The sequence below is a fragment of the Varanus komodoensis genome, unplaced genomic scaffold, assembly GCF_004798865.1.
Source record: "Varanus komodoensis strain SLA01 unplaced genomic scaffold, ASM479886v1 scaffold12, whole genome shotgun sequence".
NCBI classification, from domain to species: Eukaryota; Metazoa; Chordata; class Lepidosauria; order Squamata; family Varanidae; genus Varanus; species Varanus komodoensis.
This window is the reverse complement of record NW_025335349.1, coordinates 20,370,358-20,394,824: the sequence shown is the minus strand read 5'-3', so window position 1 is coordinate 20,394,824 and position 24,467 is coordinate 20,370,358. Positions and strand designations below refer to the sequence as shown.

At 40.1% G+C, this 24,467-nt stretch overlaps 1 protein-coding gene across 7 annotated transcripts in view; it reads left to right on the top strand.

Moving 5' to 3' along the window:
* TRPS1 (transcriptional repressor GATA binding 1) overlaps positions 1-24,467 on the top strand; it is a 271,467-nt gene that overhangs the window by 77,959 nt on the left and 169,041 nt on the right. For 6 of the 7 annotated variants that reach the window (XM_044421802.1, XM_044421804.1, XM_044421803.1 and 3 more), the window contains one exon: positions 15,794-16,923. In XM_044421802.1, coding sequence (XP_044277737.1) covers positions 15,794-16,923 — 1,130 coding nt within the window. The remainder of the gene's footprint in view (positions 1-15,793; positions 16,924-24,467) is intronic. The other variant, XM_044421806.1, reaches the window with a different exon arrangement.

Sequence of the window (24,467 nt, the reverse complement as noted above, 5' to 3'; positions counted from 1 at the left end):
GTGCAATCGGGAAATTATTTGAATAATATATAACTAGCACCATTTTTCTCATTCTTATTCCTGGATGATCATATAGATGTGTAAATTTCAGTAGGCTCACATTCCAGCAAATACTTCACTTTTGAGATTGGATATACTGTCTCTGAAGGTATGGAGAGAGTGGAAAACTGCACCAGTAATTTGTCTTGTTTCATGACAATATTGGGGGGTGGGAGAGAGAATGTTTTAGGCATTTCACCAGAACTGTAGAAGAAACATAGAAGTCTTGAATCTTTGCCTAGTAGTCATTTCAGGGTTTATGTTATGAAGCCCAATGAAATGAACTCTTACATGGATTGTTGCTCACAGTTCTGTTGGAAAAGACTGGGTCAATTTCAGCTTGTTAAAACTGCAGCATCACACACATCTGGCTTATTTCAGCCCATGGTGATGGGGCTGTGGGACATACCTGTTTACAAGAAGGTATCCCATGAGACTCTTTCATGGAATTACTGTCTGGAAGATGCTCTGTGATTCAAACACTGAGGGTACTTCTAGGAGAAATGTAGAAAACAGATGAGAAGCAAAAGCAAGATTTCCAAATAATACTGATAATAAATGTAAAATAGGACACAGGCATTTTAATTACACTTATAGTTCCCAGGAATATTACAATTTAATGATTTCAGAAATCCAGCAGTAAAGATAGTTAGATTGTGTGAGTAAGGAATATAGGCCCAGGACAGTTTGTGAGCATGCAAAATAACATGAACTTAGGTGTGACCTACAAGGCTATGATGTGGGCCAGTCCTCTTTTGAAAGTATGAACTTTTCTCATACACACTGGATTTCCAGCCCCGCTCCACCAAATATTGTATTAACATTCTGTGCCAACCAAGTCAGGTTTAATTGTGCTGTTTTGGGTCCTCCTGCTTAGGTCTTCCCCACCCTTCAAGATAGTATAATCTGTACTTCTGCAAACCTGAGGATCCACCTGTACTCTTGAAGACTATTGATATCTCCTTGTGTGTGGGTGGTTTCACTTTGGCTGCACAACAACACTCAAAGTATTAAGCTCACTGTAGCTAGAGATGTTTAACAGAGTTTAGAGTACAATTCAAAAACTGATTTTCAGCATCACTAGAAAGCATCCTTTGAGTAAGAACTGTAAAGAAGATCCTTCCAAACCTGATGGCAATATATAGGACTTTTTTCTCTCTTAAATGCTCTCCTACATCTTCCCAACAATGACATTGTTCGTTTCTTTTTATTTATAGGAAAGTTTATGCTTGATTAGATTGGGCTGGATACTTTTCCTAGGCGGCATTTTCTGAAACAAACCAGATGTGTGTGATATCTCAGATTGAATAAATAGAACTAGAAATAAAACAGATCAATGAAAACTGTACTTGTTTAATAAGCCTTGGCAACAAGATACTGTAAAGGAAGACAAAAAGTGGTAGGAAACAGCACACAGATAATCTAGTTAAGATCAGCCTTTTCCTCCTACCAGAAATACATTCAAAAGTAGACCAGACACTCCTAAATGAAGCTAGTGATTATTTGAAAGAAACAGTTGGCTCTTTCTTCTTTCTTACACATGAATGTTAACTTTTCCAGGCGAGTTGGGAGAAAAGAGCATTAAAAATCACTCATGCCAAATGTTAGGTTTCATCACTTGTGCATATACCAGATGTTGATTCCAAACATGTATGAAGATAAATAACTGATTAATATTTTCATGCTTTCCAGCACATACTGAACAGATTTTATAAACATGCAGTAAAAGAATTGCAGAAATGCCCTCTAGCGCCCACGTATTTTCCTTGCGATCCTGCCTATTTCAGAAGTTCCCACCATCTGTTTCCTCCATTTTACCTTATTTTAGTCCATTTACTTGAAATTGATTGTGAATCTGTAAGTTTCAGCCTTTTGGATGGGTGGATGGTGGTGGCAAAGCTTTATTCTTTGGCATATTTATACGCAGTAGCACTTAAATTATGAATTGCTCAATATTTATGAATTTCATGGTGCACTTCAAGTGTCACTTTATGACAGGATGAAAGCTGGAACTGTGAAAGATCCAGAAAACATTTTGTTGGATGTATAGAGACTTTTATATGAAACTCAACTTATAATTCATTGAATTCCATTGTCCCTTAAGCTGTTATCCCTAATATGTTGCATTCGGCGCCAAAATTTCGGACAATTTCAGTGCTTGTGGATTGCTTGATTTTTTAAATTGACCCTTTTCTTCCAGTGGCAAATTAAATTGTGAGTGGGAGGAAAGGAGCCTATGAATTGTGTGGGTTATCCTTGTTGTCCTGAGAGAACAATGGGAGACTGTTGTTAATATCCAGCAAATCATAGTATCAGCTCAGGCTTCAATAATGTAGACTACACAAACAACACCATCTATAGTCATTATCATCTTCACACTTGGATCACAATCCATTTAACTTCTAGATGTGAGTCTTCTGGCTTTTGTGCCACATAACAGCTCCTCTCCAAAGCAGTTTTTATTTCAGTGCAGCTTACAATATTGCCTGTGTAAAAAAACTGAAAGAACCACAGGTTATTTCAGAGATCGGCTCTCCTGTCTACACTTAATTCCCAGAATAGTTATCTTGTAGTTTTACCAAGGAACATACCTATTTATTTGTCAATCTAATATTTTTAATCAAATCTATTAATATTTATATAATAGAGTTTAGTTATATCGCTTAAAACCATTCTAAGCTTTTAAGTGCTGCTTTAGGATTTCTCAGTGCAGAGTTTTATAGGAACCATATTATGTTGTCACATTTGTCCAAATGTGAATCTCATTTGCAAGCTGGATACAAACTTATTTCTGAAACTCATTAAGCTCTTGATTTGTTTCTCTGTCGTGGTCTGCAGCATCACTCATATGGAGCTTGGCAGCCTTGGGGTACTGATTTAGACAGATCCAGTTTCCAAAGAATAGCCAAGATCGATTCTTCTTTAATCCATTTTTTTTTGTTTCAGAGATTAACATTGACTAAAAATACTTAACATTGTTTAGGATGGAACTTATTCTTTTTGGATGACATCCCACTTTATAGCGGTGGACCTTGAGGGTATATGGTACTTGGCATGGATGCAGGAATTTATTCACATGGAATAATTACAGGGTTGGGGTCTTTGTCTGCAAATGTACCAGACAAACTCTGAAGAGATGTTTAAATCATAATAGGATATGCGTGAACCTAATTGGAAAGGTTGATAACAGCACAAGGCTATCACAAAGGTATCTTTGTAAAGTTTCAGTGACTAGTAACGTCCTTTCTTGTCTATGCAGACATTTTAGAATCCAGAAATAATGTTTTCTTTATTGTAGAGTAGCAAATATGTAATAGGTACCATTTTAGCAATAATACAACTGGAAATTAGAACTGTCTCTCTACAAATCTCTGTGCACCAGGAAATATGGCCTGGGTGTACAGGCCAGTCTCTTGCTTGCTCAGGTAGATTTGTCTAATTCTTAAGATGAGGTGGAGGGTTGGGGTTATGAGAATTCACCAGCTTTGGAAGGGCTGCAAGGGTTTTTAGGAGGGGAGGCAAAGCAGATGCCAGATCTAGTCCTTGAGTCAGGTGAAACAAGCTTGTCAGTTGGAGGGTCTTTGCCTTCTTGCCCTCAAGCAACAAGAGCTACCCTGAAGGCAGAGTTGGAAGCTGTACAGAAAGAGATGGTTAAAAAAGTTTCCAGTTTAGATTCAGCTCTTTACAAAGGCAGATGCTTCTCCCTCAGATTTGGTAGGAGGCCATTTAGAGTTCTTACTATCACATCTGTTACATTTCAGCAAAATAACTGCACTTCAAAGGTATGTCTTGATTTTGATAACCAGAAGGAAAGAGGGCATGGACCAGCTCACAAAGCTGGGTTCTAAATGTGGCCCTTTTCTTTAGGCATTTTCCTGGCCCAAAGGTGAAGGTCTGACGGAAGTATTTACACATTTAGCTCTCTCCATGAAACTCATGGGATCACCCTTCCAATCTTTACATGAAACATATGAAAAACAGAATCCTACAGGGAGAGGAGCATTGCGGTAACTTGGATGACCCTGCTCTCATGCCTTCAAAAGGGGGTTATGTCATTGAAAGGTCTGACAGTGGTGAGCCTTCATGTTTGATGGCTCCTGTTGCCCCATCTAAAAAAGATGAGGTAGAGTTGGAAGGTACCAGAAATGGTAAACTGACTGATCAAAAGCTTGGAACATAAATCCATCTTGGAAAAGCTGGGTTGTTTGGACTATAGCTCCTATCAATCTAGTCAGAGATGATAGGGATTGTAGGCCAAAACAGTTGGAAAGCACCAGGTTGGAGAAGCTGACAGAGGTTTATAGACAAAACCAGACCTTGCCCCCCAAAACCCCCTGCTTCCTGTAATGAATTTATGAAATTGACTATCAGAAGATGTAATGACCACTAGTATAGATGGGATTGAACAGATACTAAACAAAAGAAAAGGCTTAGCATTATTGGTAATTGGTGAGACCTAGGTTACGGGGTCCAATTATGCATTAAGGCTTTACCAGATTTTGGGACAAGTGCAGGAATAAGATAGCACCATGGATAGTTCTGCGCATTGGTGGCACGAAAAGTGAGATTAGCTTGTTTTATGTTGCTCCAGGAAGCAGCAGATCATAAGCAAACACTAAATCAGCATGTGGTTTCCTTTATGCTGATTGGCAAAAAGTACAGAGAAGGGCAACAAAGATGATCAGGGGGCTGGCGCAGCTTCTCTATGAGGAGCAGCTTTGACAACTGGGACAGGTCAACTTAGAAAAAAGGTGAGTAAGGGGAGACATGATAGAGGTGTTTAAAATAATGCACAGTGTGGGGAAAGTGGACAGGGACTAATTTTTCTTGCTGTCCCAAACAGGTTTAACCCAAAGGAGTCATCCTATGTAGCTGATTGGTGGGAGGTTTAGGACAGAGAAAAGGAAGTACTTCACACAACATATAAGTTAACTATCCAGTTTGCTGCCACAGGAAGTGGTGATGTTGCCAATCTGGATGGTTTTAAGAAGAGATTGGACTGATTCATGGGGAAAGGGACTACCAGTGGCTGCTAGCTTGCTCGCTAAGGGCTACCTTCCTTATCAGAGGTGGCCTGCCTGCATACAATAGCTGGTGAGGAGCTTGGGCAGAGGGAGGTCTTGCACCCATCCTGCTTGAGGGATCCTGTGGGCAGCTGGTTTACCATCAGGTGTACGGAGTCCTGGACTAGATGGACCTTTGGTCTAATTCAGCATGGCTTTTCTTGTGTTCATATGCTGGTTATCTCCACCTTTACACTAGCTAAAGCATGTTTATTTAAATGGGGCCTGTTCTGCTTGAACAGCCCCAGGCTGAGATGATGTGGAGTGGCTGTGGCATGTCTACATGGCAGGCACACTCAAACATTCTCCTGCAAATGAACAGGGGACAGGCCTCTGGAATCTTCCTTGACAGCTGGGTCTTGACGAGATGTGTATACAATGATACTTTTATTGAATCTTCTACCTGAGCAGTTAATTCAGGAACCCCTTTTACTTGGGATGAATGGCCAGGGTCCTATGAGGCTAAGAATTCAGGGTCTTAATCCACGATATATTACCTTGACAATTAAACAGAATGCTCAGATTCAGAGATAATGTGCAATTGAGTACCAGTTGCTGGGGAGAGGGCATTGTTATATGTGTGTGTGTGTGTAGGGGTTCTGCTTGGTGGTTCCTGCTTGGTGATTCTTCAGAAGCAACTGTCTGGCCCCTTACTAATTGCTTGGCTCCAACAGGATTTTTATATTACAATGACCTAGGCTTTCTGCTGACTATTTATGGAAGGTATGTACATAGTCATAAGTTCATAGTGCTTATCAGTTCTTCATATACCCTTGGTTTGGTGCTACAGAGTATGGGAAGGATCACAGGAATCACCTGGGATCACCATGCACAACTGCATTGCTTGTGTTGTTTTGCATCGACCAGATGGACTGATCGGGACCACCAGAGGCAAGCTTGCTTGGTGTGTTTGGGCTGCAGGAATAAGCACCTCAAATGAAGGAAGCCTGCTGGGGGTCCAAAGGAACTAGTGGGACCAAAGGATCACACTCCAGTAGTAAAATATTGCATAGACTTCCATCACATTGGCAAGCATGTATAGACAATGGCTTGATCCCAGCAGAAGGTGATGGAACCCTACCTATTGTCTCCTTCATCAGCATCTTGCACCATTCTCAAGGGGGCCGTAATGCCCATGAGCCAAATTTTGGAGGCCCGGGGGCGGATGTAAAATGAAAGGGGAAATGAGAAAGATTTGTTTTATGAATGCAAACTCTTCCATTCATGTCAGGGAAGTTTGGATACTGGCTAACCTTGGGTTAGTCAATGCTTTCTGGATGCTGCATTGCACAGAATGAATAGAGAAAATATAGCATTAGAGAAAAAAATCACAATCAGGAGATTAATGTGTAAGTGGAAGACTGGGTGACTCATGAGATTGGGATGAGATGTGAGTCTGATTAAAGGTTGGAAATTGTGACCGGGTAGTTGGAATATTTGTTGCCATTTGATTTTGCAACTTCATTTAGTTGGATTAGTTGATGCAAATCATTTAAAAATGCAAATCTCCATCAGTTTGTCCAATTCAGAGTGATTCATAACTTGTTCCCTCCAGGAAACCAGAAAATCGGTGTGGTCCTAGTCTCCAAACATGGGGCAGTATTTTTGAAGTCCAAATGCCAATCTAGCAACATACACATGTCCAGCAGCACTCCCACAAGTGAAAAACTCAGAGCGGGGAGGAAAGGCCTTATTCTTGAATACTGAGCTCCACCTTTCCCCTGCAGAGGAAGCCTGCTGTTGCCTATTAAAGTCAAATCCACACAGCACTGCAGTCCAGGTAGAGAACTTCATGTCCTTCGTATGTTCTCACTGAGTGTGCTTGGACTATTCACCTTTGACTTGCTTTGGGTATTACTGTGATACATGTTCCTCCATATAAATAGATGTTTCAAACCTCTCCTGCTAGAGAGATGCACAATTTGTCCTGATTCTTCACTTAGAAGTACTATACCCCCCTTTAAAAATAATTAGTCCCAGTGAAAAGAAGTATATTATTTTTAAATGCGTACTCTGCTTTAAATGGATTAACATATGCAATTAAGTAATGCACCGGTTTTGACACAAAGGGTAGCTAGACTAATGTTGCTTTGCAGCATGTAGGTCGATTAAAAAGTTACAGCTTTCAAATGAAAACCTCTGCCAATGCAGCTGCATGGTGCCTCTGTAACATCTGGAAGCTCTCGAGTTTATGGGTCTGCCAGATTATGAAGAAAATATCAGTGGTCACACATACACTGTTTTGGAGTCTCAAAACTATAGGCCCACAGTACAATCAATGTGTGTGAGGACTTCTTGTGAAGTATTGGTGTCTCCAGTGGCTTCCATTGGATATATGAATAGGCCGTATAATGGTCTGCCATGCTAAAAGCACAGTGACTTGTGGGTTTGCCTGCTAATACCCTGAAGGGTATTAGTGTTTTGTTTGCTATACCATGGGATGGAAAGTGAATGTAGAGAGGGTTATTGCTTTACTTGCTGGTATCCTAAAAGGTCAATGCTGGCCAACAGTTTTGGAAAGAGTGCCTGGGGCAAACAGAAAGGATGAAAGACTGTGCTTTGTTCATTAATGTATACAAACACGGTCTCCTTTAATGTAGTTTTGTCAGTGCCATCTGGGTCGGCCAGCATGCAGGAGTGGAAAATTAACTCTGTGCCATAGCTAGACATAACTTTTGTCCAGATGGAGCACAAATTTCTGCTTCCTTGTGAGCTAAAGCATGCTGTAGATTTACTTTTCCTGTCATTTCAAAGTAGGGATGCGTAAGAATTCAATTGCAGGTTTTTATTTTTAAGGATTTACAAAATTCACACATTTCTTCATATTTTGGATGTTAAGTGCTTGAAATTGAAAAAATGTGGGGGAAATTAAAGCTGACAAATTCATCCAACCAGGCCCATGGTTTTGAGTAAGCTTTTCTGGGTCTGAATCGTTCAACTGTTGCAGTGCAGATTTTGGGACAAAACAACTTTTGGAGGGTCAGTCCCTCATTTTAACAACTGCATGGCAGGTAGGTACAACATGGGCCTCTTTATACTGAGAACATTGAATTTGGCTATGGAAATGGGTGAAAAATGTGGTTTGGTTTTCATAAGAATCTATCAAAATTCACAAATTTCTTCATATTTATGTAGGAAGGAACATGAAATTAAGAAAAAAAAACCCTGAATGTGGGAGAAACTGTTTTATTCATCGCTAGCTCAGGTAGCCTAATAAACTTGAAGTTATTCCTTTAATTAGTAACACTGGAAGTTAGTGCTCTCATCAATTATATGAGAAAGGTTTGAAATATAAGGCAGAATATTAGGACTGTGTGGATTGACATCATGGCAGCTGGTGAGCAATACATTCTTGGGTCCAATGGGATTAGAATAATATATGTATTTCGATTTGTCTCTGTATAGATATTATTTATATCAATACTGTGTCCTCTGGCTGATCTGAAAAAATACAGCTCCAAAACCATGTTGAAAATGTGCGTATCTATGTGATTACCAAGGCTGTTTCAGGTTAATATTCATGTTGTACTTGTGTTTCCACTAATCCTTTTGCACAGAAGCTTTTTTTTTTTTTTTAATTTGGATGCCCATTCAAGGTCATAATCCAACTGAGATGCCTGCAAGCCTTTGAAGTTGGAGGATTGCTGACACCTTTGCAGAGTGGGAGAAGCAGCAGAGGCAATCTTCTCCTTTCCACTACTCCTGCTTTACATTACTGCTTGATGGACATTTCTGGCTGTCTAGCTGGGATGCTTTGCCCGAGGGAGGGAAGGAAGCAACGGGGCAGCCAGGATACGTTGTATCCTGGGCTCTGTGGTCTCTTCTCCTGACCTCAAAGAGGTAGCTGGCTACAAGTGGGAAGAGGGATTTGGGATGTAGATCCTATGGCTGTAGTATTAGTATCCTATGCCTGCTGAACACCACCTAGGGGGCCATAGGATTGTTTCCTAAGTATAGTTTGTACTGTATGAAAAAAGTCCCTTCTGTTACCTTTCATAGATAGGTACATTCATTTTAAGTAGTCGTAAAATAGTGAAATGCACGACCAGCAGCTGGCAATACATTCCACCCCAAAACTCTTTCATATTTTATGTTAATTTTGTTGTAACAGTCATTGAAACAGCACATATTGCATTTCCTTCATTATTATCAATTATTCCTTTGGTTTGATGAAGGCACTGGCCATGGGGTAAGATTACAGAAAATTACATTGTAATAGCTGCTTCAGTTATGCTATTTCAATATTTGGGTACAAATTAGCCTCTTTGTTGTGGTACAGCTTAGCTCCTGAAAATAATTTAGATTTTCTATCAATATGAACTTTTTTCCCCAATTCCATGTGGCAGTGCTGTTTTTCTGGGCTGTTGTTGAGCTTAACAGAAAGGAAATTGCACAGTGAACAAAATGATATCGAGGGCTGCATAGATTGTCACATTTGGCATGGTGATGAGGACACTGAGAGCAGGCGAGGACAACCAAAAAGAAGGGCAATGCGCATTAATCAGTGAACATGTGTTGGAAGAATTGTTAAAATAGGAGCAAGTTTTGACTGTGCCAAAAAACATGTTCAAAAAAAGGTGAGTAGTTTCAGCACAGCTCCAAAAATCCTTCCATTTTTAGCTCTCAAGCTGTATAAGAAGCAATTTATTATCATAATACATTATAGATGGAAACTTAAAAGAAAAATTCAGCAGACATCTCATACTTGGTGTGTTTTCACAAACTTTATAGTTGCTTCTCCTGCATTGGGGAAAGATGGCGATCCTGCCTGCTTGAGAGTGACCAAATGCATTTTTGTTTGACAGCTGAAACATTTTTCTGACTTCCATAAAACACTGTAAGCAGCAACAAAACTGCACATTTGGGCAGACAATAGAAATGCATTTAGCCATTGACAAGTAGAGGAGGAGTGACTCATCCTTTGCTTTTCCTGATACAAGTCTTGTTTCCCGAGTGGAGAAACGTGATGCGAAAAGCAGTGTCAAGGATATATTTACCATACAGCCTTTTTCCCTTTTCCTTTTGAAAACCCTCTAGGCTGGTTTACCACTTGAGATGTGCAACATTCATACTCAGTGATGCCTCTGGATCAATTGCTAGGACACATGAGCTAGAAGATGTTGTGGTCTTCACGTTCAGCTTGTAGGCTTCATACTGGGGCATCTGTCGGAACAGAACTTTGGACTAGACAGGATTTTGGTCTTGCCCAGCACAACTTTTCTTAATTAGTAATAGACAATACAGCCCCGTATCTGTAGAGAAGTTAATGTGTTCAGTTTGGCTTCTTTTCTTACCAGAGCTATTTAGGTTATGGATGTTTAGTAAAAGCAAGTAATGGAGATGTTCTGCTATGAATGACTGAATTTGTATTCATGCTCACAATGTATATTTTCTCCCTTATGTACTTCTGATTCTAAATGAATCTTAATCACATTGGCAGCCAAAAAAAAAGTGGCCATGTGTTGTCTGAAAAGGGTTGTGTATCTTTAGGTGGCGTAAGATTAAACAAAATGTAGCAAAGGAGAGGTAAGACCCCAGAACAGCATGTAGCGGTCCACGTTGGAGTCCTAATTCTGACAATGGTGCTTGGACTCCATGCTTGAGCTCCTCCCTGCTTCTCAGCTGACATGGAAAGAAGTGGCTTAGCTGCTTTTCTGAGGTCACAAAAGTAATCTTGGAGAAGGGAGGAGAACAGCGCTGCTAAAATATGAGGTATCCGGGTAAGACCTCAAGTCTGCCCCAACTCAAAAGTGCTGCAGTTGGCTGAAGTCAGCCATCTAGCCACTTTGCAGAGTGGGGAGCTGTCCTTTTCCCACCTTGTATAGGACACTAGTAACCATCTTCATTCAGAGGATTTCAGGCATCAACAAAGGATTGTGCCCTAAGACACTGAATGCATTTCATAAGGAAAAAAAAAGATTTATTCTTCCAAAGCAGGGTTGCCATTTTCACTGGAAGAGATAAAAGATAAAAAGACTTTGAGAAATTTTAATTTTTCTTCTGTTTTCTGATGTTAATTTTTCTTTTCCATTCCTTTCTCAGTCTCTATTTTCCTTCTGTCCTTGCTTCCTTCTTCCTTCCTTCCTTCCTTCCTTCCTTCCTTCCTTCCTTCCTTCCTTCTCTGAAATATTCTGGTTTCTCAGACAGCTTCAAAGAATATGGTGGATGTCTCTTATTTCAGAATCCTGCAGCTTCCTTTAATTTATTTCCCACCTTTGACCAATAAACTGGCAACTTATGTCCTGATGTAAATAAAAACTTGTCTGAAACAGAAACAAAACATATACATTAGAAGTAAAAACATGACAGTAACAATATAAATAACTCAACAGACTGGCTGCCACACCAAAGGCCTGCTTGAAATAAAAATACATTTGCCTATGGGCAGAAGAAAGCATAACAACCTAGCCTTTATCTGCAGGGTGGAAGCCAACCTAGTCTTTATCTACAGGAAGTTTGGCAAGTCATGGACATAGCCCATCCAGAAAATTGTTTTTTTTTTTCAGCCATCAGTACTAAGAAATGGACTCTTGAAGATCATACTGTTGGTGCTTATCTTTAAAGCCCTAAACAACTTAACCTTAAGAAATAACTCCTAACACATCTAAGTTTGTCAGGTGGGGTGCTGTTTCCTGAGTGCCCTCAGTAAAAGACATTTCTTTAGAGGCACCGCATCTTTAGAATGCCATCCTGAAGGTGATTCTGCTGTTGCAAGTTTGTATTCCTTCCAGCAGGAGGTTGAAAATTTCCTCAGCGTTTTAAGGTTATTTATGATTTAGTTGCATTGTGGGATTTTTAGCTGTGTGCTGAGTTTTTGTTTACTTTCTTCCAGTTTTGAGGATTGATGCTTTATTTCAGTTTTATTAGATGGTATGTGCAGTTTTATGTTTGTGCATATCCTGTCCTCCAGTAGCCTCCTTTCGTGGTAACATGGTCTATAATCTTTCTTAAATAAGAGTGGTCACACTACACACACTATTGAATTCTTAGCAGGTAGCTCTCTTTGTGTTTTTGTTTTCCTCAAAGCTAACCATGAAGGAGGCCAAATCTGAATTGGAATTGGAACAGGAGAGGTTGATGTTCTTTCCTCCCCAACAGCAACTCCCCCCCGCAAAAAAAATCTACCCATACAGAGCAATTCACACTAATAATAGTACCCATTTGGGTCCAGTTCCTTGGGTCCAACCAGGTTATGCATGCTGAGCTTGTAAAAGTCTGGGTTTGAATCCCTGTACTTTCAACTGTTTATGGAAATGGATTGGGATTATCTCCTCTTTCTTTCTGACAGGTTCCTCATCTTTAACTGCTACATTTTAGGCAGGTATATAATGAATTTATTTCAATTTTCTGCTGCTAAATAGCAAAAAAATCTCTGGTTACTCCATGCTGAGATTAGCTGTGTCTAATTTGAATTTGGACAGTATGGATGGAGAATTATGTTCCAGCTTAGTTCTGATTTGAATTTCCCAGAATTCATAAGCATGCTCATTTTAGGGAGGGAAAGGCTGAGATTTAAATGCAGAAGAAGTCAATCTGACAGATGTGTCCATCCATGCTCAAATGGTGGCCTACTCTTCCTTTTGAGCTACCTTTTTATTCGAAAGATCACAGAGAAGCTCCCAGGCAGTTCTTACCAGTTTGCACAGGGACGTGGTGCTTGCTTTGCATCTACTCTCCCAGCCTAGAAGTACCAGCAGCTGCTATGTCATTTAGCTAACACTTGCACTCACAACTCCATGGAGGCTCTGCTCTCCCACTCGCTCTGTGGTATCTGTAATACCAGGTCAAGAATACGGGATATAGGGAATTTTCATTCCTCTTTGACTGGGATACAGCAATCCTGGTCCAAGTAAGGCCATACATGCTTGAAGGACGGTGAGTCCAAAACATCTGAGGGGTGCCAGATTGCCTAGTTCTGCTGTAGAGAATTCAGAGCAGTGAAGGAGGTACAGTATGTGGCCCTTCAGATACTCTTGGATTGCAACTCCAAGAGAGTTGCAACTGGAGAGCCGGTGTGGTGTCGTGGTTAAGAGCATGGGACTGGGATTCAGACGATCTGGGTTCTGGTCCCCGCTCAGCCATGGAGCCAACTGGGTGACTTTGGGCCAGTCGCAGACTCTCAGCCCAACCTACCTCACAGGGTTGTTGTTGTGGGGATAAGATGGAGGAGGAGAGATGATGTAAGCTGCCTTGAGCCCTTTGTAGGAAAAAGGCAGGATATAAATCAATCAATCAATCAATCAAATAAACTTCCACTGACCCTAGGCTGTATGGCCAAGGCTGAGGGGTGATAAGAGTTGCAATAAACCATTGGTTACCCATCTGTGAACTGTGGGTGGAGCGGCGGGGGGGTGGTGATTGCCAGGACTTGAAAGATTCTAGACTGCATTGCCAAGGTCTCAGCACAAACTTCTACCTTTCTCTAACCAGCTCCTCTACTAATGGCAGAAATCTTCAGATATGATTCCACAGCACCTAGGTTCAGTCTCGTGACACCTGTCATGGCATTGAGCAATTGTGTAAAGGCTGAAGAAATAACTTTTTAGGAGCCAGTCATTAGACATTTATGCACCAGAAATTATTTAAATTCCCTGGCACCAGCCTCCTGCTTTAAAGAGTCTAAGCCTTCTGAGATGTGGTTTAATCCATTCTTCATGGTAGTTTGTTTTGGCCATTATTGAGTATGATTTTATTAACTTCACAATGGAAAAAGCTTTAAGCAATCTATTTGAAATCATGTTTACTTAAATAAAGGGCTCCCCAAAATGAACCCCTTTTTGGAATGCCATTTAGTCATTTATTGATTCTGCAAGTAGGCCCCGTGTATCTCTTCTGCATAAGCTGCCTTGTTTCTCCAGCTAAATGGCTAAAAGGCATTTATATTACATGCATTTTTAAAATGTTTACATTGCAAGTTCTTTATGCATCTGAATCTTTCCGTATGGTGCAATTCTGAAATGAACAGTGATCACATGATTCTCTTGTGGCACAGCTGCCAAAGCAAGGTGGGTGGGGAGAAAAAAATAACTTTATTTGCCTAATGCATTATGAGAGAATCACCCAGAAAAGTAATGATTTACTTTGCAGTTGGGAGGCTGAGAATCTGTTCTTCCATTACAGAGTGTGTGTTGAAAATTTATAGTCTTTCAGTAAGGGATAAAAATCCAAAGAAGTGCAGTGGCTGAATCACAGCCTCCTGTTACGAGTATCCTTATTAAGGAGAAAACTGGAGAAGCTAATGGGTGGATTCCAATGTGCATTGGAGTGTTTCTGAAGGATTAATTTCTGGAAAAAAGAGACAATGTACAGTGCAAGAAGTAAAGCAGTAAATGACACTGTAGTTATGAAGGCAGTTTTTCCCTCTCACTTTCCATTCATACTTTGGATTACATTCACACTTGGCCTCTTTTGGCTTACAAGACAGACTGTAAACCTGGAGTATTGTCCCATTGATGAAAGTAGGATTTGCTGCTTGATAGATGCCAGAGGATTCCAGCCCAGACATCCAGGGGTAACAAAGGTTGTTCCAATGTCACAAGGCAGGTATGTGACACGCGTGGGAAGGGCTGAACATAAGCTTGACGAAATTGTTCTTCTTTCCTTTATTCTAAGAAATGGTGTTCATCAGATCATGAAGACAGTTAAGCAATACATTCCTAGTGATGTAATGTTTTCTGGACATAGCAAAGACTCGCTGTCCCTTGTTATTGTGGTTTTTCTATATTTTGCTAAATTAGGGCTCTTTTTTGAGGGACATCTACATTAAGAAACCTTGAGTGCCTGAATACACATTTTCTATGGGCTAAAGTTAGTTTTAACTTGTTGCCCTTCGCTTGCAGCAAGCTGGAGTTAGCTTCTGCCAAACTCGTCCTCTTACGAGTGATTTGGTTTCAGCTACTTCAGTGACATGGATGCATGTCAGGGTAAATGCATCCATGGCCTCCTGATTCAAGCATTACCTCTAGAATCAAAGGGCACAACACACTGTTTTCACTCTTTCTGTGCAGTCTTGTCCAACAAGAGGGTTATACCCAGTTGACAAAGTAGTTGAAGTACTGATCACATTCTATGCATAGGAATAAAGAAAAACAAAGGCTAACATTGTGGAAGCTTTTTTCCCCACTTATAACTCCTCCAGTTATATTTAGGTACTCTACTAAAATAGTTAAGATATCCAGGTGTCCATTTTTGTATTTTGATGATTTAATTTTCTGTCTGCTGCAGCTGTTCCTGAAGCTCATAGTCCTGCTGGCATTTTCTCATTCTTCTTCTCAATTTTGCTTACATCGAACTCCCGCATCTTCCAGTTCCTACTTCCATGCCCTATTTTGTGTTTGAATATAGTCCATGAGGTCCCACCCATCTACCTCTAATGCTCGATCCATCTTTTTCCTTCTGTCCCTTACTAGGTTGAGCACATGCCCTAGGCCAGACCTGAATCATAGGATGTGCTTTCCATTAATTTCTTCTGCAAAGATAGTATTTCCAACAAAGTGCCATTCTAGCCATTTGTATAGATTTTTCTAGTAAGTAGTAAGTGGTTATCTTTTTGGATAGAAGAATAACATGGCTATTCTGTTTCAGAATAAACTGTTGTACAGTAATCCCAAATTAACATCCTCTGAGTATTATATTGATAGTTAGAGCTAAGGAAATATATTAAAACCCCCCACTTTTTTCATTTTTTATAGGTAACTTTAGGCGGAACCTTTATTGGCATTGGACGCAAAACTCCTGATTGCCAGGGCAACACCAAGTATTTCCGCTGCAAATTCTGCAATTTCACCTACATGGGTAATTCATCAACAGAGCTGGAGCAACACTTCCTGCAGACCCACCCAAACAAGATAAAATCTACTCTTCCTGCCTCTGAATCCAGCAAAGCCTCAGAGAGGAACTCAAGCAAGTCCAGTCCAATTGTTCGATCATGCGAGTCTGGAGATTTGGGAAAATGGCAGGACAAGATCACCATAAAAGCTGGGGACGATACTCCAGTTGGTTATTCGGTGCCCATCAAGCCTGTTGATTCCTCAAGACAAAACGGTACGGATGCCTCCAGTTACTACTGGTGCAAATTCTGCAGCTTTAGTTGTGAATCTTCCAGCTCGCTCAAACTGTTAGAACATTACAGCAAGCACCATGGGGGGAGCCAGGCAGGGGGCCTTCACCCAGATCGGAATGACAAGCTCTCAAGGGGGTCGGTCATTAATCATAATGACTTAGCCAAACATGCAGATGGAGAGTTAGCGGCAAAGACTGAGAAGGGCTCTAGCATGGCCAAAAAGAAAGACTTTTCCAGCTCAGGAGTGGAGGACAACGTGGTGACAAGCTACAATTGTCAGTTTTGTGATTTTAGGTACTCTAAGAGCCATGGCCCAGACGTTATAGTGGTGGGACCTCTTCTTCGTCATTATCAGCAGCTGCACAACATTCACAAGTGTACCATTAAGCACTGTCAGTTTTGTCCCCGAGGCCTCTGTAGTCCAGAAAAGCACCTTGGAGAAATTACTTATCCTTTTGCTTGCAGGAAAAGTAATTGTTCCCATTGTGCTCTCCTGCTCTTGCACTTGTCCCCTGGGATGCCAGGAGGCTCCAGAGTCAAGCACCAGTGTCACCAGTGCTCTTTCTCCACCCCTGATGTAGACGTTCTCCTGCTTCACTATGAAACCACACATGAAGCCCAGGTGTCTGAAGTCAAGCAAGAAGCAAATGCCCTGCAAGGGGTGGATGGATCGCTGACTGTCAAAGAAAGCAAAGAACACTCGTGTTCCAAATGTGACTTTGTCACTCAGGTAGAAGAGGAGATTTCTCGACACTACAGGTAAACAATGTGTATATGTGATTTTAACTTTAAACATCTCCAGGTTCATATGGCAAATTTTGCCTTTAAGAGGGCTAATTCAGATGATTTCCCTGGATGACAAAGAAATAACCATTCATTTCCCTCTTCAAGCACATAAGGTAACCAATGAATCTCTCCCCTACCTGTGGAGGATGAAGAATTAAAACCTGCAGGAAGACCTTGCATCTTAGTTACTGCTCCAAGGAGCTGCCTGCTTCTTCACCACACAAGGATGATTGGCTCTGACATGTTTGCGCTGCTTAAGAATCTTCTCCATTCTGTGAATAGGTAGATGGGTTGACTCACACCATGGGGAGGGTGTACATATGCCCCTTTTCATTTCCCCCCAGATATCGTAATTCAACTGTATCCACAGTGTGTTCAGACTGCCTGAGTCAAGACACAAAGGAGAACATGGAAAGGAATGGGTTTCAGGGGCTTCGCTGACATTTTATTTTAGATGTCAGAAGTTTGTAAGAAACACTTCAAAACTATTAGGAGGAAATTCGTTTTGTTTATTAAATGAAAATAAAAAATCTGCTACTGGGTCCGAAGATTCCCAGTAAAGAATTGCTATGATTTCTGTGAAATAGTTGTTTTATTAAACTGGAAGGGTTTTGTCTTCTTCAAGATAGGCTACAAGTCCTCAGCTCTGATGCTGGGACACACATTTTCGGAACTGGCCATTCCTAATAACATTTCTCAATTCCATTTCCAGTAATAAAACTAATAATCAAACCAGTATGGAAGATATACAGAGGAAATGTGGTATGGTGATTAGAGGGCTAGACTGGGGATCTGAGAGATCTGGGTTCTAGTCCCCACTGGGCCATGAAGATCACTGGGTGACTTTGTGCCAGGCACACACTAACAGCCTAACCTACTTCATAGGCTGTTGAGAAGATAAAGTGAACCGATGTAACTTGCTTTGGATTGCTCGGAAGAGAAAAAAAGGCAGAATATAAATGCATAAGAATAAGCAAGTCATGAAAACATTGGCCATAATTAGTTCAAGGTTAAACGTACTAAAATATCATTGGTTTCAGTATGAAATTAAACACATGCCAATCCATTTCAATTTGCTGTGGTAAAATTTCATTCCCACCCTCATGCTTAAAAAAGAGAAGAAAATCTAACAATTTACTTTGTTTTTGTTTTGGACCATGGTAAGAAAAAAGCCAAACATCAATTATCAAAGAACCAGTATATGGAACTGATTATCCTGGCTGCAGAATGATAAACCAGGATTATGGACAAGACAATCCTGGCTTATTGTGAATAAGCTGTGTGGCCTCCTGGTTTTCCTTGTTACTCAACTGTTCAAACAAACTTGTGCTCGCGCTCTCTCTCTCTCTCTCTCTCTCTCTCTCTCTCTCTCTCTCTCTCTCTCACACACACACACACACACACACACACACACACACACACACTGGCATATAGAGAAAGATTATAAGGTAAATCAAGATTATTAGTTCTAGGAAACAAAAAGGGCAGCCTGCTCCAATCTCGTCAGAAGCCTTTTTTTTTCCTGCCATGGGCTGCTCTACTACATCAAGTTATTTTCTGGAGTTCCCAAAACTTAGGGTTGACTTAGGACCAAACTAAATGTTCTTCATGTTTAGTTTGCTTTTTAAGTTGAAGCAGGGTGAAGAGTTAAAAGATAATCTAGTTGGATTCTACTGGAAATGTCTCAAAAACAACATACCCACGGGAAGTATGTGAGGACAGGGAGCTTAAATTCACCTCTCCCAAAGCAACATGGTGCTGATTGAAATTGGGGTTGTACATACTAGCATTCATTTGTAGTTCTGCCATGCATTTAGTTTGGCCCATTTTTGAGGTGGGAAGAGTTGCATCGATTTGGTTTCTTTCTTTACTCAATAATCTTGTGAAAGGTACAACATCTGGTAATATGCCCCCTGTTATACGTGGGAGTACTTTCTCAAGACCATTGCCTTTGTATACATTTATGGAAAAATCAACCATCATTGAGGCCTTCCAGTTCAATAAGGAAGAATACATTGGTTTGCCACAACATGGAGAGAGTTGTGTTCCACGAACATCCTGAGAACATGTTGACTCAATACAAGAAATAAAATGAGAGATGTCTACTGTATTACAATAATTCAGCTGAGATAAAAGTGGAAAGCACCTGGGCATTGCTCAACAGGCAGCTGTATTGACTAGATCTAAGACGTCTATAAAATAATGGCGCCTGCCGCTCGTATTTAACGAACAGCTGTGGCCCACACAAGCTGCAGGCTCCGGCATGTAATTCCCCCTCTTGATCCAAGAGGGGTGTTAGGATTAATTAGTTAAGAATTGTAAACATCTTTGAAGATGAAACGTGGTTTCAATGTTTTAGGTGGTATTATAATTTATTTTTATTATGGTAGCTCTGGGCCATATTGGAAAACCTGAAAACGCAGCGCTTTGACCACACTTTGACAGCCTTTCCTAGATTTAAGATCTCTCAGGTGACTCAAAAGATTCCCCTGTTGAGTGCTGTAGTCGACATTTTCAAGTGCTTAAACTAAGATGTCCCTTCCCAGAAAAAAGGATAATAGCTTTTTTCTTTTTTGTTTCATTCCCCAAAGTGGAATTTTAGGTTGTTAAATTCATATTTAGACCTTTTGGTTATTGGCCTAGTTTTCAAAAGATCCGAGTGCTGTATCATTCCTATTGACGTCAATGGTACATAATACTGTTGAGAGAAAAAAATCACACCACTTATTTAGGTGACTAAATATGCTTTTGGGAAACTAAAATTAGGCTCTCGAGCTTCAAAAAAATCTTGGCTAGAATTCTGTAAACCTTCTGGCACAAGAAACCAGCATTTACTCCTATATATGTTTACATAGATTTTACCCAAAAAAGCATATGTTGAATTCCTTTTTTTAGACAGTTGTTCTATAACATTTATATAGGTATGTTTTTCATTGTTCTTTATTTCTGTATAGCCACACATACTTATTTTAAGATAAACCATTTTAAGTATTATTTTAAAATAGATTAAAATGTTAGGATCATTTTGCTGTCTTGCTTTGAGGCTTTATTTAGTTAATATGTATATTAGCCAATATCTGGCTAATATCAGAGTATCTGGAATTTTCAAAATATTGATTAAAGTGGGTCTCCTAAAAATTAGGAGGAAAAATTTGGTTCAGGACTTCATTAAGTTTTAATAAACAAGGAAATAAATACAATATTATTTCTATAGATAATCAAAAGGATCAAGCAGGGAAGAAACTGTAGAGGTAATGATTTATTTACGCAAAATAGCAGCACAATTCTATGCAGGTCTGTTCAGAAGTAAGCTTCATTGGATTCATGGGATACATACCAGGTAAGTGGATACAGCAGAGCTAGGGAATAGGCGACTCTTTAGATGTTGTAAGGATAGGATCCCCATCAGCCATCCGACAACCATTGGCCATCCTGGAAGGGAGTGATGGCAACTGGAGTCACAGCACCTAGAGGGCAACAGATTTTCCATCTCGGGTGGTGCAGTTGAATAAAAATGAAGAATAAAATGCTTGTTGCATGCGGTCTACAAAGGTACTGGAATCCCAGATGGAGACATAGTTAATGTTTTTTTTTAATTAATCGGCCTGTGTCTTCAGAAAGGATTCTCAGGTTCTTTCCATTTGATACATGTGTGTTCATTTCTCATTATTCGCACATTCCTTAGACTTAATTATTTGCCTTTTCTGTCTTGGTACAGAAAAATATTTCACTCTCCTAACAGTGGTGAGCAATCCAATGCAAACTATGGGTTGTGGCATTTTCTTCCATCCATTTATCTTTCTTTCTTCCAAATTTCCTTCTCCTGCATTGTGTGATACAGTATGAAATTCTGTCTGAGTTGCTGTTAATCATGCTTAATGGTAACCATAATTATGCTTGCAATCAGAATTTAAAGCAATTTAAAATGGAATAATGGAATTCCACCATTGTTTTAAAATTCTTATGCTGGACTTTTGTTATCTTAAACTTTGCTTACTGCTGAAGCACACAGAAAACTGCACATGATTAAAGCAAGCTATGAAAAGGAGGCGGGAGAATTAAATAGGGCAGACAAGGGGAGGGGGATCAGAACATGGAGTGTGGTTCTGATTGAAATCTTATATCTTATTAATGTTTTGATATAAAATTTAAGAGACCTCAACCCCCCACACACATTAACACAAGTGTAGCACCACTCTCTATCAGTTCAGGGGTCCAAATAAAAATGTGCTTTCTTCCTCAGCTTCTGTATTCCTTCTACAGTTTTCATTGTTGTTTTTAGTGTTACTAATGTGTATTTCTGCCTCTCTCATTCTCTCTGTGGATATCACTAAATCCTGATGAATGTGGTATGTTTATGCACCGAAGACCAATTTTGACAGAATTCAGTGCAGTTTAGTTATAGTGAAGTTGTGCTGAATCCTGAGTTCTAAATTGAGGAGTCTGAAATAATGATTCTCTTAGCTGAAAGAATAATAATAATGACCCTCTCTACAAAGTCACTGATGGTTTATTACAAGCATTTATACAGTAAGTGAAACCTCTTAAACCTGATTAAAAAACAGGAAATCTCAGGGCAAAAGATGCCAAACAAACTTCAGAATAAACAACTTTGAAAACTATTGTCACCATGTTTTACAACAGGGATAGACAGAATATAGATCTTCAGATGTTTTGGACTTCAACTCCCAGAAGCCCCTGCCGACATGGCAACTGGTCAGGAATGCCAGGAATGGAAGCCCAAAACATCTGGAGATCTACTTTTCTGCCCACTCTTGATTAACAAAGAATCTTAGGAATTGTGATAATGTGGGTATCTGTGAGTTCCTTGGTGGAGATTCCAGCAGTGTCACTCACATTTCAGAAGGTATCTTGGCTGGAAATTGCTTGTACCACATAGCCCGGAAAGTGATTTTAGTGTAGGCTAATCTTAGATGAGAAACCAGGCATGGCAGCATCGACTGTGGGGCAGTACAGAAGATAAAGAAAAGGGCTCTATCCACACTGAAAGACAATAGCTACCAAGAGCAGTGCTATTGAAAGCAGAACACATGTGGCTGTTTATTCTAGTGTCAGTGCACAAATTGTGGACTTTGCAAACATGCCCATTCACTACAGTCTGAATAGTGAGGATAAGGGTCTTGTGGCTGTTCAAGCCAATAAACATGTCCCGCAAATTATTTGATTTATATCCCACCATTTTTTAAAGAACTCAAAGTGGCTTACATCACTCTTTTCCTGCTGCTTTCAAGCTTATCCCCACAACAACCTTGTGAGGTAGTCTGGGGTAAGACTCAGTGACTGACTCAGAGTCACTCAGTGGGCTTCATGGCTGAGCAGGGACTAGAACCCAGATGGTCTGAATCCCAGACCCGTGCTCTTAATTGGTACACTGCACTTGTTCTGCCACTTGGTACCCTCTACCTGTGTTGGGCTGAAGCTCTGATCTCCAGCCAACATGCAGCTGAATGTGATGGCAGCTGAATTAAGGCTACCACTGGACGGCATTTGCTTGGGAAAGGCTGTCACCGACGGGTCCTGGCAGCCATGTAATCCCATCAAACCAACCTGCTGATTTGCCTGCTACGTATCTACAAAGACTGCTGCTCTCCCTCTATGTGGACAAATTGTAGATGAGGCAAACTGCTGTACACTGAGAAATCCCACACTTGGCATGTTAATCATTTATCTACTAAATGCATGACCTGCTAAATTATGAAATAGTTCTCAGGATGGCTATCAGCACTTTATCTCATAAAGGAAAAATAATTAAAAATGCATCAATAAAAAGGAAATTTCCTTCCTGCTTCCCTTTTGTCTGCCTTTTGTGACACAGACTTTGTGGTAGATCTCTCACCTTGTTGTGCATTTAAAATCCAAGACATGGGTATGGTGTTGGAAGAACTACACTTTGGATTTCAGCCTGCCTCTTCTACTTACAGGTAGCTTTACTCCTGGCTCTCCACACACCTAACCTCTGTGTGCCCTTTAAGTGCTGAGTATCCATTTCTTATTATGTATACTGTGATATAATATGGGGTAAGAAGAAAAGGCCAACTTTTGTAGAAATGGATGCACTCATGAGCCAAATGCTATTCTTAATGAAATCAGTAGGATTTCTGTGGGACCAGAATTCCTTATTCATTTTCCAGTATCTGGTGTTGTCATGACAATAACACATTTGTTCTATGTGTTTGGTCCTGTGTACGTACTCAGGGGCTCATTTCCTCCTCTTAATTTGGCCAGAGGAGTTGGGATTGCTTTATATGCAACATTCCCAACCCCCTAGTCTCAATTTAAGGAGACCTCCCCCTCCCCATTCGCACATGTCTTGCAAATTTTACTGTGCTGAATACACAAATACACAAAGCACCTGCAACTGCATTGTGTCCGTGGCAAAAATGTATACATTGCACATGCATACCTTTATTTATTATTAAATTGTTAGCAATATTTATTTCCTTACACGGATATCAGTTTTGCACAGGAACAATACTGTATGTGATGCATTTTTCAACAGCTGTCCCTCAGTCTTGCTAAATTCCTAATACATGAGGTGTGTGTCTCTGTATATATTTTTTGAATGAGAGTTTGCAGACTTGTGCATGTTTTGGTAAAGGGCAGAGGGTATATATATACAGAGTCTTGCATGCTGAGGTCCTGATCCTGACTGGGAAGTCTGTGCGCTACTGTAATGCTAATAAAACAGTATCATGTTAGCTCATAAAAAGTGTTCTGTTTCAATGGCATACACAGGAAATTGGCAACATATTGTTCCAATGTGGGAACATATGTTTTACATAGTTCAGTAATACAGTACTTTGCATGGTCTGCTTGAATGAAAATAGGCATGTGTGTTATTCCGAGGTATATGGGACACTTAAATCAGCTGTGCTGGAGACTGCATATTAGGTAGTTTCTCTGCGGTCTTTTCTTTTTTCCCCTCTTCTTCTGCGTATCACAGCACAGTGTGATATTCTAGCACACAATCCAGTCTCTTGTTTTCTTTAAGGAAAGTCTCCTTAAATCTTAAGACTGTCTATGAAAGAACAAAAATGGTTTGTTTCTTGCAGAAGACAAACTGCCCTTGGAGTAAACACTTCTAGGCCAGAGAACTCTCTGTGCTCTGAATTGGTTTCCGTGCTTGCTTGCTTGTTTGTTTGTTTATTACATTTCTATACCTCCCAATAGCTGGAGTTCTCTGGGTGGTTCACAACAATTAAAACTATAAAAATTTAAAAGTTGAAAATGACAGTATAAAATAGAAGTAAAATTCAAATAGGATGTATCTGTTCTTCTTCTTCTTGTTGTTCAATCAGTGACCAGTGCAATATTTATTTTGGAAAGTCAAAATCGAAGGTTTCCTTCCTGCACAGTATTCTATCTATGTATGAAAAGTTCACAATCTTGTTGCCATTTAATCATAAAAACAAAAACATTTTGCTTCCAGAACGCTTTACAAGTATTATCCCCTTGAAACAATTCCATTTTTTCTGTCATGTAAGTGGTTTTTACCT